The 14,982-nt window shown below is 41.6% G+C and overlaps 1 protein-coding gene across 1 annotated transcript in view; it reads left to right on the top strand.

The window, feature by feature from the left end:
* Nucleotides 1-14,982, top strand: part of BARD1 (BRCA1 associated RING domain 1) — a 61,374-nt gene that overhangs the window by 29,163 nt on the left and 17,229 nt on the right. The window contains exon 7 of the mRNA XM_077830404.1: nucleotides 14,421-14,529. Coding sequence (XP_077686530.1) covers nucleotides 14,421-14,529 — 109 coding nt within the window. The remainder of the gene's footprint in view (nucleotides 1-14,420; nucleotides 14,530-14,982) is intronic.

The following is a 14,982-nucleotide window of genomic DNA, read 5'->3' as shown; positions in this document are numbered from 1 at the left end:
TCGATCAGAAAATACTTCTAGTTTACATGAAATGTGTCAGGATATAAAAATAAATCAGAAAAGTACAAAAGGAATTGTTCCCTTGGCCTGGCAGCATATTTAAAAAAAAAAAAAATAGGGTAGTACATCTGCTTCCTCAGGTGTCAGCTTTCCAAGATAAAATGTTCACCAGTTGGGTATTGGTAGCTGCCTGCATGATTTTTACAACTCTCCTGGGTTTCTGAAAATATTACACAACCAACCAATTTGGGTATAAATCTTTTTGATAGCAGCCAAAAGACTGGAGAAATTGTACAGTAGAACTTTAAATTGGCAATACTAGAATTTTCAGGTCAGTCTTCTTATTAGCCCACCGTTTTCCGTTAGCCATACTGGCAAATATATGACCACCTTTGGTCAAAAAGTCTCCTACTCATTTCAAAACAAGAAAATAGATTGAAGTCCAGTTCCATTCAAAATGTGAACTGACAAGACATAGTCTAGTGTGAATATAAGCAATGTTCTAATATTTATTGTAGCAACAATGATATCTGAAACAGTGTGATATGGGGTATCCAAGACTACATCCCCTCTAAAATCAAATGTTTTATGAGACTGGCTACAGGTTGTATCAGCATACTGCCTTTAGTGGTACAGAAAAGGTCTCTGTTTGAATTTTTAAATGGGCAATGTTAATAACGGGGGGGCACTGTGACTTCAGAATTTCTAGGGTATACAAAATTCATTTATAGTTTCTTAAGTGGTTTTACACCTAGCAAGAATTTTTAAATGTACCTTGCCAAAGGCTTCTGTAAAGCGAGTGATGTCTGAGAATAATGATAATGCTAGATAATTCTCATGGAGTAATTTATACTGTGATTTATTCAAACTTTATTAAAATCTTCTGCGTACAAATTTAGCATTCTTTGTGTTTCATCTCTTGCAAATGGACCTGCAAATGCCATGGCAAGTGTTTAGTGTTATGCCACTTGGTAAGTGCCACAAAAAAGATTTAATTTTCCTCATCTTATATAGTCCTTCTGTATCTGTTGCTGAGGTGCTGTTGTGTAACACACTACTGTAGTAGTTGCAGAATTACATCAAAGATCTTTTCTTCCCATTTGGTAAAAGCAATTTGTCCTCTTACTCCAGTAGATGAAGTTACTGCCATGTTCTAATGTATAGAAGAATGCTACCCCTTCTCTGATGTCAGGAGTAAGTCTTCAATGTAATAGTACAGTGTAAGCTAGGTATTTTCCATCCGTAAATCCCAAAACGCTTTGCAAAGAGGCAATTATTATAATTGCTATTTTACAGATGTGGAAACTGAGGCACAGAGAAAATTAAAGTTCAAACAAAACTTCTAAGTCGTAGAAATACTTCTCTTATAACGCTTGCTCTTACTCCCAGTGTGACAGCACCCTACAATGAGACTCCTGCAGTTCCCTCCGCCTCGCAGCTCTTCAGTCTTCTTCTTTTTGGCATCCCTTGCTTCAATTTATTTTCAGTGAAAGCATGACATAACACGACGTCACATAAATTCTGACTTTTCTAATTGCCTTTGTAGCAATAGTTGTGACCAAACTGGTAATATAGAGGTTCAAAGCTCCTTATTGATCAAGGCAGGATGGTTTCTTAACGCTGAGTTGATAATCCCATTGTCTTTCAGGCTATTTATGTACACATCTGCCATGGGATTTCTGTCACTGTCAGCCAGGTTTTTGAAAGGGTAGAGATTTAGTACTGAGTTTTGAGCAAGATCTGAAGTTTTACTAGCTGCTTAAGAGTCTACTAGACGGATGCACAACTTGAAATGGAATAAGTTTGTGGTCTTAGGCTGTACTGCTCAAACTGCGTTGCTGTTTTCTTCATCTCAGTTCATCTGACTAATATTCCAATTTTCTACTAGTTTTTGTTCATTCCCATCTCCCCAGGCTCTTGAGAAGCTTAAAACTTCCTATTAAAGAGAGCCCTCTTTGACAATTAGCTGATTAACCTTTTAGAGCCATATAAAAGCCTGAATAATCAGTTTTCCTGTATCTCTCTTAGCCCACTAAGTTTTGTCAACATGTTAAATGTGTTCAAACCGTATTTGGGCCCCCTGTATAAATATATCCATCATTAAGCAAAATGTGGCTTTTGCAGTCAAACACTTTTATTTTGAGTGCAGAATTATGTAAACCAATATTTTCTTTTCAACAGTGTGCATTAGTAATTTGGGGTGTTGGAATAAAAGTGATGCCTGAGTTGAATTTAGGGTATTTCTACATTTGAGAGCTGGAGCTAGAGAAGACATGTCTGCACTAGCTTTGGTCGAGCTAGCACAGTAAGGGTAGAGTGTAGCCATTGGGGCACAAGTGATTTGTACCTGGCATCTTGGGCAGGCACGTACTTGGGGTGGCTAGCTCCCGCCACTGCTTGCGATACGATGACAACGCTGTCTAGCTCACTAGCTTGAACAGAGCTAGTGCAGGTGTATCTTCTCCTGCTCGAAGTGTGGGCATAACCTTAGAGTGCTAGTTTGAAATAGTTCTATATGACACTTTGTAAAAAGTGTACTATAAAATATAGTAACCTAGTTTAATGCTGCTTTTTAGGTATTTGGTATCTAATGTACTGTAGTGCCTAGAGGTCCCAACTGAGATGAGACCCACTGGGTTAAATTCTGTAGATATACATGGTAAGACCTGAAATCTTATGCTTTGTCTGCCCTGTCTGTTTAGATTGTAAAAGAGGAAGGAAGTCCTTTTATCCCCATTTGACAGACAGAGAACTGAGGCAAAGACTTGCCCAAAGTCACACAGGAAGTCTGTGGCCATGCCAAGAATTAATATTTTAGCTGTCCTTATACTACTCATATATAGAGAGTCTTTGTGAATTTTTAAAATTTTACTTTTCAAAACCTTTAAACAAACATCTGATATACCGTAGAAGTAAAGTTTACATCTAGTACATCTCACCTCAAAAATACTGTCAGATTTTTATCTCTATGATTTAAGTATAGGAAATAGCTTTACTATAAAAGGGAGTGTGTGTACATATTTTGTAGGATGAGAACACAGTTCAGAATTGTTTTTATTTTCCAGAAGACAAATCATAGGATTTCAGTTTTCCTTGGCAATACTTTTTTGAAAATCTGCAAGATTAAGCAGTTAGAGCATGTTCTTTGCTGTTCAATTTTTTTCTGACTAAGAAAGATACGAACTGCAAATGGAAAATATTATATGGACCAGTGGACCTATTAATTGCCCGGCTGGTCTAGTTAATTTTTTTAAGTTAATCTCCTACACATTTATGTTTTCATGTGCTTGTTCTCTTGAGTTCTGTCTTTTTTTTCCTTGCTTCACAGCAAGCCAAGTGACTTGAAAAATTAGATCTATTGCATTTGCAATTTCACAGTTGTTCATAAATGCTTTCACTCAAATGGGCTATCTTGCCAGTTCCTCATGCACAATAAGTTTAACATTGGTAAAAATTGTCTCATTGCCTTATTTCTTCTAGGTGTGTTTTAGCCTTCATCCAGTTGGTGCAAGTTTGAGTGTGAACAATCCCAGGTAAATGGGAATATTTTATTTAGAGGTAGACGTGCCTCTAGGTGCAGATGTGAGCAAGGCATGGGCATATACTGCTCCACCCCATGAGTATCCCAGATCATATTGTGCCTCAGATACTCCTCAGATACAATTCCTTCCTTGCTTCCCCCTTCCTTGAGTGCTGCTGGAGGTATGTATTAATTGGCTTGTTGCCCTATACCAGCAGCAAATCTTAACCCTTCCCACTCCCAACCCAGCTTAATTAGTGCTGGCTGATGCACTGGGGAGCAGAGCCAAGGCTCTACCCATTCCCCATCCACCTACTCCCAGGGGGAATAAACAGACCTGTTTGTTTGTGTACTCCCAGATCCAAAGTCTACACCGCCAATGCCATGGTATAAGAAGAGGGTTCTTACTGTTCACCATATAGCGTAAGTATGAACAGTGAATCAGTTACTCACAAGTGAAGGCGGGTGGTGGTGGTCGGGGTCTCTCTCCTCAGGGGGACTGAGTCATCTATCTGCCGCCCTGACTGGAAAACCGAGAAGTCTGCTGCTTGCCAGGAGCTAGGATTCATGAGATGACGGTGAGACTGCCGAGACTCATCAAGCCCTCTGATCGCTACCCCCTTCCTGCTTCTCCATGTGGGCACCAATGATACTGTCAAGAATGACCTTGAGTGGATCACTGCAGACTACATGGCTCTGGGAAGAAGGATAAAGGAGTTTGAGGCTCAAGTGGTGTTCTCGTCTATCCTCCCCGTGGAAGGAAAAGGCCTGGGTAGAGACGGTCGAATCGTGGAAGTCAACGAATGGCTATGCATGTGGTGTTGGAGAGAAGGCTTTGGATTCTTTGACCATGGGATGGTGCTCCAAGAAGGAGGAGTGCTAGGCAGAGATGGGCTCCACCTAACGAAGAGAGGGAAGAGCATCTTCGCAAGCAGGCTGGCTAACCTAGTGAGGAGGGCTTTAAACTAGGTTCACCAGGGGAAGGAGACCAAAGCCCTGAGGTAAGTGGGGACATGGGATACTGGGAGGAAGCACGAGCAGGAGAGCCCAAGAGGGGAGGGCTCCTGCCTTATACTAAGAAAACAGGACAAACAGCAAGTTATCTCAAGTGCCTATACACAAATGCAAGAAGCCTGGGAAACAAGCAGGGAGAACTGGAAGTCCTGGCACAGTCAAGGAATTACGATGTGATTGGAATAACAGAGACTTGGTGGGATAACTCATATGACTTGAGTACTGTCATGGATGGATATAAACTGTTCGGGAAGGACAGGCAGGACAGAAACGGTGGGGAAGTTGCATTGTATGTAAGAGAGCAGTATGATTGCTCAGGGCTCCAGTATGAAACTGCAGAAAAACCTGAGAGTCTCTGGATTAAGTTTAGAAGTGTGAGCAACAAGGGTTATGTTGTGGTGGGAGTCTGCTATAGACCACCGGGCCAGGGGGATGAGGTGGACGAGGCTTTCTTCCGGCAACTAACGGAAGTTATTAGATCGCAGGCCCTGGTTCTCATGGGAGACTTCAGTCACCCTGATATCTGCTGAGAGAGCAATACAATGGTGCACAGACAATCCAGGGAGTTTTTGGAAAGTGTAGGGGACAATTTCCTGGTGCAAGTGCTGGAGGAACCAACTAGGGGCAGAGCTCTTCTTGACCTGCTGCTCACAAACTGGGAAGAAGTAGTAGGGGAAGCAAAAGTGGATGGGAACCTGGGAGGCAGTGACCATGAGATGGTTGAATTCAGGATCCTGACACAAGGAAGAAAGGAGAGCAGCAGAATATGGACCCTGGACTTCAGAAAAACAGACTTTGATTCCCTCAGGGAACTGATGGGCAGGATCCTCTGGGAGAATAACATGAGGGGGAAAGGAGTCCAGGAGAGCTGGCTGTATTTTAAAGAATCCTTATTGAGGTTACAGGGACTAACCATGCCGATGTGTGGAAAGAATAGTAAATATGGCAGGCGACCAGCTTGGCGTAACAGTGAAATCCTTGATGATCTTGAACACAAAAAAGAAGCTTACAAGAAGTGGAAGATTGGACAAATGACCAGGGAAGAGTATGAAAATATTGCTCGGGCATGCAGGAGTGAAATCAGGAAGGCCAAATCCCACCTGGAGTTGCAGCTAGCAAGAGATGTTAAGAGTAACAAGAAGGTTTCTTCAGGTATGTTAGCAACAAGAAGAAAGTCAAGGAAAGTCTGGGCCCCTTACTGAAGGAGGGAGGCAATCTAGTGACAGAGGATGCGGAAAAAGCTAATGTACTCATTGCTTTTTTTGCCTCTGTCTTCACGAACAAGGTCAGCTCCCAGACTACTGCAGTGGGCAGCACAGCATGGGGAAGAGATGACCAGCCCTCTGTGGAGAAAGAAGTGGTTTGGGACTATTTAGAAAAGCTGGACGAGCACAAGTCCATGGGGCCGGATGCGCTGCATCTGAGAGTGCTAAAGGAGTTGGCAGCTGTGATTGCAGAGCCGTTGGCCATTATCTTTGAAAACTCATGGCGATCAGGGGAAGTCCTGGGCGACTGGAAAAAGGCTAATGTGGTGCCCATCTTTAAAAAAGGGAAGAAGGAGGATCCTGGGAACTACAGGCCAGTCAGTCTCACCTCAGTCCCTGGAAAGATCATGGAGCAGGTCCTCAAGGAATCAATTCTGAAGCACTTAAAGGAGAGGAAAGTGATCAGGAACAGTCAGCATGGATTCACCAAGGGAAGGTCATGCCTGACTAATCTAACTGCCTTCTATGATGAGATAACTGGCTCTGTGGATGAGGGGAAAGCAGTGAACGTGTTGTTCCTTGACTTTAGCAAAGCTTTTGACACAGTCCCACAGTATTCTTGCCAGCAAGTTAAAGTAGTATGGGCTGGATGAATGGACGATAAGGTGGATAGAAAGCTGGCTAGATTGTCGGGCTCAACATGTAGTGATCAATGGCTCCATGTTTAGTTGGCAGCCGGTATCAAGTGGAGTGCCCCAAGCGTCGGTCCTGGGGCCGGTTTTGTTCAATATCTTCATAAATGATCTGGAGGATGGTGTGGATTGCACCCTCAGCAAGTTTGCAGATGACACTAAACTGGGAGGAGTGGTAGATACGCTGGAGGGCAGGGATAGGATACAGAGGGCCCTAGACAAATTGGAGGATTGGGCCAAAAGAAATCTGATGAGGTTCAACAAGGACAAGTGCAGAGTCCTGCACTTAGGACGGAAGAATCCCATGCACTGCTACAGATTAGGGACCGAATGGCTCAGTAGCAGTTCTGCAGAAAAGGACCTAGGGGTTACATTGGACGAGAAGCTGGATATGAGTCAACGGTGTGCCGTTGTTGCCAAGAAGGACAATGGCATTTTGGGCTGTATAAGTAGGGGCATTGCCAGCAGATTGAGGGACGTGATTGTTCTCCTCTATTCGACCTTGGTGAGGCCTCATCTGGAGTACTGTGTCCAGTTTGGGCCCCACACTACAAGAAGGATGTGGAAAAATTGGAAAACGTCTAGCGGAGGGCAACAAAAATGGTTTGGGGACCACATGACTTATGAGGAGAGGCTGAGGGAACTGGGATTGTTTAGTCTGCGGAAGGGAAGAATGAGGGGGGATTTGATAGCGGCTTTCAACTACGTGAAAGAGGGTTCCAAAGAGGATGAATCTAGACTGTTCTCAGTGGTAGCAGATGACAGAACGAGGAGTAATGGTCTCAAGTTGCAGTGGGGGAGGTTTAGGTTGGATATTAGGAAAAACCTTTTCACTAGGAGGGTGGTGAAGCACTGGAATGTGTTACCTAGGGAGGTGGTGGATCTCCTTCCTTAGAGGTTTTTAAGGTCAGGCTTGACAAAGGCCTGGTTCCGATGATTTAGTTGGGGATTGGTCCTGCTCTGAGCAGGGGTTGGACTAGCTGACCTCCTGAAGTCCCTTCCAACCCTGATATTCTATGATTAGGAATTTTCCACATAGGGGTAAATGGTAAAAATATAGCACTGGGAGCTGATCTTTCTTTTTCCAAGAAGGTCTGGAAACCAGGGGAAAAAATTATTTACATTGGCCTGCTGAATAAAAATACAATGGCTAGAGGTGTTAAAATGAGGCATTTAGAACAAGTATTATTTATGTTGGATATACATGTGGATACAAAAATTTAGCATTTGACTGCCTAAATTGGAGATGACAAACAAAAAATCAGCCTTCTCAATGCTTTTGAAGCACTCCTTAATTCTGCATACATATCTGCCTTATCATACATTCTTTCCTTTTCTCTGATTCCTTATTTCCTGACTAGCAGGTTGTCCTTTCCCCTCACTACACTTTGCTGTATTGTTACTGTTACCCCATATGCTGGAACTGTATCTGTAGGCTTGGTAAAATGTGTTTTGGATTTTTTTTTTTAATTTCAGTGGATATTATCAATGTTTGTTTTAAAGCACTTTTTTTCTGATTTTATTGGTTTAAAGTTTTCACAGTTGTGGGAAATGATAGGGATCAGAAAAAATAATTATTTAATGACAATAGATGTTGAGATTCAGAAAGTTAAAGCTTTATTACTCTTAAAACACACATTGTCAGCACCACATGTCAGAGTATATGAAATAAATATGCTTAAATCAAACTCAAAGGAGTTCTCAAGCAGCATTTTTCTTCATTTGCCTGTCTGTAAATTTCAGTTATTATCAATGGAAATTGTTTTGGTTGGTTTGTTGTGTACAGTGAAATCAACATGTACTGATTTTTTTTTTAAAAAAAATTTGAATCCTTCTAAAGCCTCTAACTCCATGACGGAGGAATATTCTCAATCCCCGTTGTGCCCTACCCTGAGGCTGAACGCTGCTCCCTGCACCAAGTGCACTTGTTTAGCTTGAGGCCAATGTCAAGCTCCACCTGTTGTGGTCAGCCATGTCACCCTCATCCCTCAGTAACCAACATCCTTGGAATTTTACATTAAGATCCCATTAGACTGGCAGTAGCCAATGGACTCCCAACGCCCTGGAGTTCAGTAGTGTCGCCCCATCAAACAAACTCCAGTGCTAACGGTCATCAGCTGCTGTTGAGGAGGTCTTTGACTTTGTGGTCCTGCAAAATCCAGCATGGAAGGTCCTGAGGGGTCAGCTGCAGTATCATATGCAGCATCACTCTCCGTATTCATTTAAGCATCAGGCTTGAGGTGCCTTCGAAGGTCTTTGTTCTCCAGCACAGTGATCTTTCCAATATTAGATTTAGGCTCTCTTTAGCCTGGAGTGTTTTCACCATCAGTCAGTACTTAGATAAGTAGCTGATAGGCTTTTTGCCTCAAAGGATACATCTGGCTCTTGTAGACCTAAATTAACCTTGAAAAGTCTAATTTCACCCTCATTCAAGAAGAGGTATTTATTGGAGCACTTCTGGACTCTGGATTAGCAAGAGTAGTACATCTATCTTACCTAAAAAAGATGGAGCCTCTAACTTCAGGATTCTATCAACAAAGAATAAGAGGCTAAAGTTAAGGTTGAGGAGCCCTTTGTTTAAAAGGAGACTCTTCTATGTACTCTAAACTTGGCATGCTTACATGGATCACCTCGAAATGTGGTGTGCCTTAGTGAGGGTGATCTAAATTTGGAGTTATTTGAGCAAAAGGTCCCCAAGATAAAGTCTCTTCCTGCCCCTCCCCTGGGGGGGAAAAAAAAAAGCTTTTCTCAGGGTTGATTTTACTTAGTTTTTTCTGTTTCAGAGTAGCAGCCGTGTTAGTCTGTATCCACAAAAAGAAAAGGAGGACTTGTGGCACCTTAGAGAAATTTGTTAGTCTCTAAGGTGCCACAAGTCCTCCTTTTCTTTTTACTTTTTTCTGTGCATACCTGGAGGTCAAACCATGGCTCTGATTTTGCCTAAGGTGTCTCAATCACTCAACACTTGCCCCAGTTAGTGACAACCACTGCCCTCTTGGGAAGGCAACACTGAAGATGTTGTTCAACAAAGTGTTAGGTTTGAGCCTAAGGTTTACGCACCAAATGGATTACACTGCACACGTGTAGGCAAAGTATGCAAAAGGTTGCTACCCAGCCCATTTTCATGACCTGGGTGGCTCAAGGGGCTGTGCTGTGGCCATTAAACCATAGCAACACCTGGGTATTACGTGTTCAGAACCCACCCTTGGCAGAAATCTGAAAATGAAATGTATGTATGTATGTTGCTCCAATCTGCCTTTGTCAAAGGGTTGGTTTTTGTTTTGGGGGGAAGTGGGCAGGGAAATGTAATCTGAATACAGCAGAAAATTCAGAAATTGCTCAAAGTATATTCAAAAAGAAAATAAATTACACATGCAAATACTTGCTCGGGGAAGGAGAGAAGAGTGGAGTGCATAGGAGAGGGGTTGTGGGGCACAGGTCAAGGGATGGGACACTGGGAGTTGGTGGCAGGTTGAGTAGACGGTATTAGGGGTGTGGGGCCCTGTCAGGCTCCCATTCCTTCCTGTGTCTGTGCTAGGATCTGGGGGCTCTGCCCCTGCGCGGTCAATTTGAGATCCTCTTCTTGCTCCCCATATGTGTGGGCCAAGATCTTGGGAGGCCCTAAGGTAACACAGATTTAAACCTGAGAGTACCAGGAAATACAAAGTTAAGGTACACACCATCCCTGTGTGGAGTGGGGGGATGGGAGTGGCCTGGAGGGAAGGTAGACTGAGTGTGGCAGAGGAGCCTCGGCCAAAGCAGGAGCATAGGGAGTCTATTGGGTGGGAGAAGAGTAAGAGGTGTGCAGGACTCCATGTACAACTCGGGCTACAAAAATCAAGGAGGCAGGCGAGCCTCCATTAATCTGCCTGATGTGTATGCAGCAGCAGGGTGTGCCAGACTTGTTATGTTCTAACAGCTTCTAAAGTGCTACGGATTAATGGGTCAGGACTGGAAGGGTGAGCTGGGAATGGTGGTAGGGGAGCCTGTATGTTGTGGGAGAGAGGGAGTGGAAAAGGAGAGAGAGACATGAGTCTTTGCTTATGTGCTTAGTTACTGTATCTGCCATGTAATGAAACTGTCAAGTTCTTGATTTCTCTGGCTCTCCCTGTTAGCAACTATACATGCAAAACTTTTCAAAGCATGACCATTATCCCTACTCTATTATAGCAAAGTGTATAGAGGTGGGTATTTATGATTTCACACAACCATGTTGGGCCTAGCGGAGAGAAAAGTGGACTGGCACAAGATGCCATTGGGTAACATTAACTCTATTAATTAATTGTTTTTTGTCAATGAATAAAATTAATGGTTTCATGGAAGGTAGCTCTTGTCTTTTTTTTTTTTTTTTAAACAGGATTACAACGGGTTGATAAAGGCAACTGTGATATAGTATACTTGGATTTCTACTGGGCTTTGACTTACGACCACATGACATTTGATTTTTTTTAATGTGTATTATATAGAATTAACAGAACACACATCAGGTGGATTAAAATCTGGATCACAGACAGATCTCAAAATGTAGTTAGAGAGATGCCACTGAGCAGGGCTGTTTCCAGCAGGGTCCCCCAAGAATCGGCTCTTGTTCCGAACCAGTCCTTGGTCCAAGTCTGTTAAATATTTTTATTAGTGATCTAGACAATGATATAAAATATTTGCTGGTGAAGTTTGTAGATGAGGTACAGATTGGTGGGACAGGTTACTGTTGTAGAGCAATCTGAATCACTTGGCTAAATAATCACAATCCCAACAATGTGTTCTAATCAGTCTAATCAAGGTAATAGATCTGGGAATTAAGAACACAGGTTATCTACAGCAGTGGTTGTTCCAGAGTATACATCAACTCATCTAGATATTTGCCTAGTTTTACAACAAGCTACACAGAAAGCACTAGCAGTCAGTACAAAGTCAAATTTCATACAATGACTTGTTTATACTACTTTATATACTATACACTGACATGTAAGTAGAATATTTATATTTCAGTTGATTTATTTTATAATTACATGTTAAAAGTGAAAACGTAAGCAGTTTTTCAGTAATAGTGTTCTGTGACAGTTTTGTATTTTTATGTCTAATATTGTAAGCAAGTAGTTTTTAAGCGAGGTGAAACTTGGGTGTACACAAGACAAATCAGACTCCTGAAAGGGGTACAGTAGTGTGGAAAGGTTGAGAACCACTGATCTACAGGATGAGAGATTGTCTTGGAAAGCAGTGACTTAGGGGGAGTTAGGGCTCATCATAGATAATCAACTTAATGTGCTCTCTCATTGCAATGCTGGGGCATAAAGATCTTATGGAAAGAAAACCCACAATACTTGCCTCTGAAGCATCACATTGATCTAAACTAGAGATGGGACACCGGGCGGGGTGGACCACCTCTGAGGTAATACAGAGAATCCTTTCTAGGTGCCCAGCCGGTATGTCTTGCTCACATGATTGGCAGGGACCTTGCTGGGGTGGGGCATACCACCTTCTGTAGATAAGATGTGGTTTGCCTGCTCGGATCATCTGGGCGTATCTCACCTAATTATTTACTGCCATGACAGGGGCCACAGGCTTTGGCCCACTTAGCAAAATCTACAGCCTATGTTTGTTCAGTGTTACAGTTGCACAACTAAAATAAAAATATATATCTCAAAATATTCAGCATGTGTTAACATGGCCCACTTGTGAAAACCTGAGGTCTTGCATTTTCTAACATTATTGTACTTTAATTGTTTGACTCTAACATTATGTGAACATCCCTTATTTTTTGTCACTTTGCAATATCAAGCTTAGGCAGTGTATGCACTGGTAAAAGGCAAACTTAAAATGCTCTTTGAGACAAAAAATTCCTAATTGTCATAAAACCCCAATTAAATACAATATGAAGACTGAAACAGTGCAAATGAACAAACTGTGTAATAAGGCATATAGTTGTTCTTTCACTTAATTGTCAAGAGTTGAAGCCCTCGGGATTCTTTTGCAATAATAAATGACATCACTATCACTCTATGAAATAAAAAAAGCATACAAAGTAATATGAAATTTAACATTTTTAAAAGCTAGGTTCAGCCATCTGGTGTAAAGATGATGATTTTAATGTATATGCTAATATTTATTTCTCTTTTGGACCTGTTTGAAGGAACCATCTTACAGCAGCTTGATTTAAATATTGCCCTAATTTAAAGAGAAGCCAAAGCCTACCCTGATGATGCATGACAAAGCAGGAACAGCATGGTAGTATTTAATGGGCTGCAATTCCCAGGGCTGGACTGAGGTGTGACCAGTTATCTTTTAATCTGCAGCATTTGTAATATGCCAACTCCCAGCATTCAGAAATACAGGAGAGCTTAGGGGCTGGCACTATTGTGAAATTAGGGTGTTTTAGCAAAAACCCGTCCAGAATCTTTGACCAGAGATTCTCTCTGTTAACAAGTTGCGTGTGCTAAAGAGCAATGAAAAAAGTAGTGGTGCATTTAGCTTAGAATGATCATACAGCTTTGATTTCATTGTTTTTTCTTGGTTAAGATTAATACAAGGATCTTTATGCCAAATCATGTAACTATGCTGAGGTACTTCCACATATGGACTAAAATCAGATTTCCTCTAGATACAGGCTTTATATGGCAGCATATGGCTATCCTGAAAAGATAGTGCTATAGTGGCACAGCAGTTTTTGGACCTCTTTAGTTCTGTTTTTTCTATTACTCTTTACTCTGTAACATGGCATAACCGAGTCACTTCATTCCCATCGTGAGCTCTTACATTTCCTTTTAAGCTCTAGGGCCATGTAAGGTGGAAGGAAGAGGAACAGCTGTAGTAGACATTATTCCTACAAAGGACAAGGCAGGTACAATGCCCCAGGGGAGTGCTAGTGAGACCAGGCTTACCAACACCAGTTATTGTACCTGTTTTGTAGCTGCAGGCTTTTTCCCCTCTAACTACTGTCCTGCAGCTATAAGGTGGTGTGGGGTGGAGACAGATGTCACGGCCACACTCAGATATGCCCATGGTTCACTACAGGTACAACTATCCAAATTATAGCTGGTGAATTATGTGGGGAGTAGGAGGTTTCCTGCATGCCCCGTAACATGAGTAATCACCCTGATTTCTCTCTGTTGACAGATTTGTCACCTGTGACATACAATAGCAAACTGAATAAGAGAGAGACCAAAATTTGAGTTGATGCCTATAATAGAAAGCAATCTTGGCTAGCTGTGGGAGCCTTATGCGCATGGGTGTTTTCTGTCACAGTTGTGGTCTCGTTAACAGGCATCTTGTAGTACATCATATAGATCAAAATATGACACTGTTCTGTTTGAATTGTGTTTGAATTCTGGTAGCTGGATTATTTGCTAATGGAATATTGAATGAGGAGAAAATAACATTTACAATAAACCCTTGGTCTTGGCTTGATTAGTATCTCTAACCTACTATATAGAGACTTTCAGTATGTCTTTTATAGTCTGTAGTAGCTAATATGGATTTTTGTACCTAAACTGTGTATTTTTATACTTGCTAGCATATTTTTTTTTCTATATCAGCAGTGTGACACAATGTTGGTGGATTCAGGTGAAGACCTTGTATGCCTGTTTTACCTGTATATTTGTTTGTATTTAACTTGTAATAATCTGTTGGAACTTTCCATTTGGAATCAACATGCTTTTTCTTCCCTGGTGGCGTGATTGCAATTAAGCGTTACAAAGCCAAATGCTGGCTGTTGTGATAGATATCAATGGGTGAGCAGCAAAACATTTAACAAGGGCTGTGGTTTATTTAACCTATCATTTGGTTGTAAACTCTCTTACTTTTCATGTTGAATGTAGCAGCTTGTGATTCTGAATCCATCTGCCTTTGATGCAATTCTTGAATCTTTTCTGTGTGTTTTAGCAGAAATTGCATATTAGTAAGAAGGTGGAAAAACTATCCAGATAATGCATCCAGTTAGTTAAGAATCACGTCACACATTTTATTTACTTAAACCATCTGTGCTTGTTTTACCAGTAATATATTCGGTCTGCGCCCTGTGGACTACGCAGAAACTGAAAAGATGAAGTCTGTGCTAATGCTACCAATGAAGAATGAATCATATTCATTTAGTCAATGCGGGGAAGTAAGTGTTTCTAAAAATCAAATTCATCTTGTGAGCCCTGAACACTTTGGACCTAGGGTAACTAGGGCATCTGGCTTTACAGACAGGTTAGAAATGGGCTGGGAAAAATAGTCCCAGTCAAACTTGTAAAACTCTCCAACATTCCCAAGAAGATTTCTGTAACAAAAATGATATATAGAAGATTTTATATGCAAGACTGTGGGGTCATCTCCATAACTCGGAATGGTTCCCAAATACTGACAAACTTTATTCCACATTGTGTGTTGTCTTCCTCTGTTGTTTGTTGTTGTATACACGCATCCAGTAAAAAGACACACCTGTTCTTTGCTCTAAATGCTTTTACACACTTTAAAAGTATAATAGGCTATTCCAGTATCTCCCGTCACCCAATAATTAAGATGTTTTCCACTGCTGGGTTATTACACGTCTTTACAGTCTTCTGCCAGAGGCCTC

The sequence above is a fragment of the Eretmochelys imbricata genome, chromosome 11 (assembly GCF_965152235.1).
Source record: "Eretmochelys imbricata isolate rEreImb1 chromosome 11, rEreImb1.hap1, whole genome shotgun sequence".
Lineage (NCBI taxonomy): Eukaryota > Metazoa > Chordata > Testudines > Cheloniidae > Eretmochelys > Eretmochelys imbricata.
This window is presented reverse-complemented; position numbering and strand designations above follow the sequence as displayed.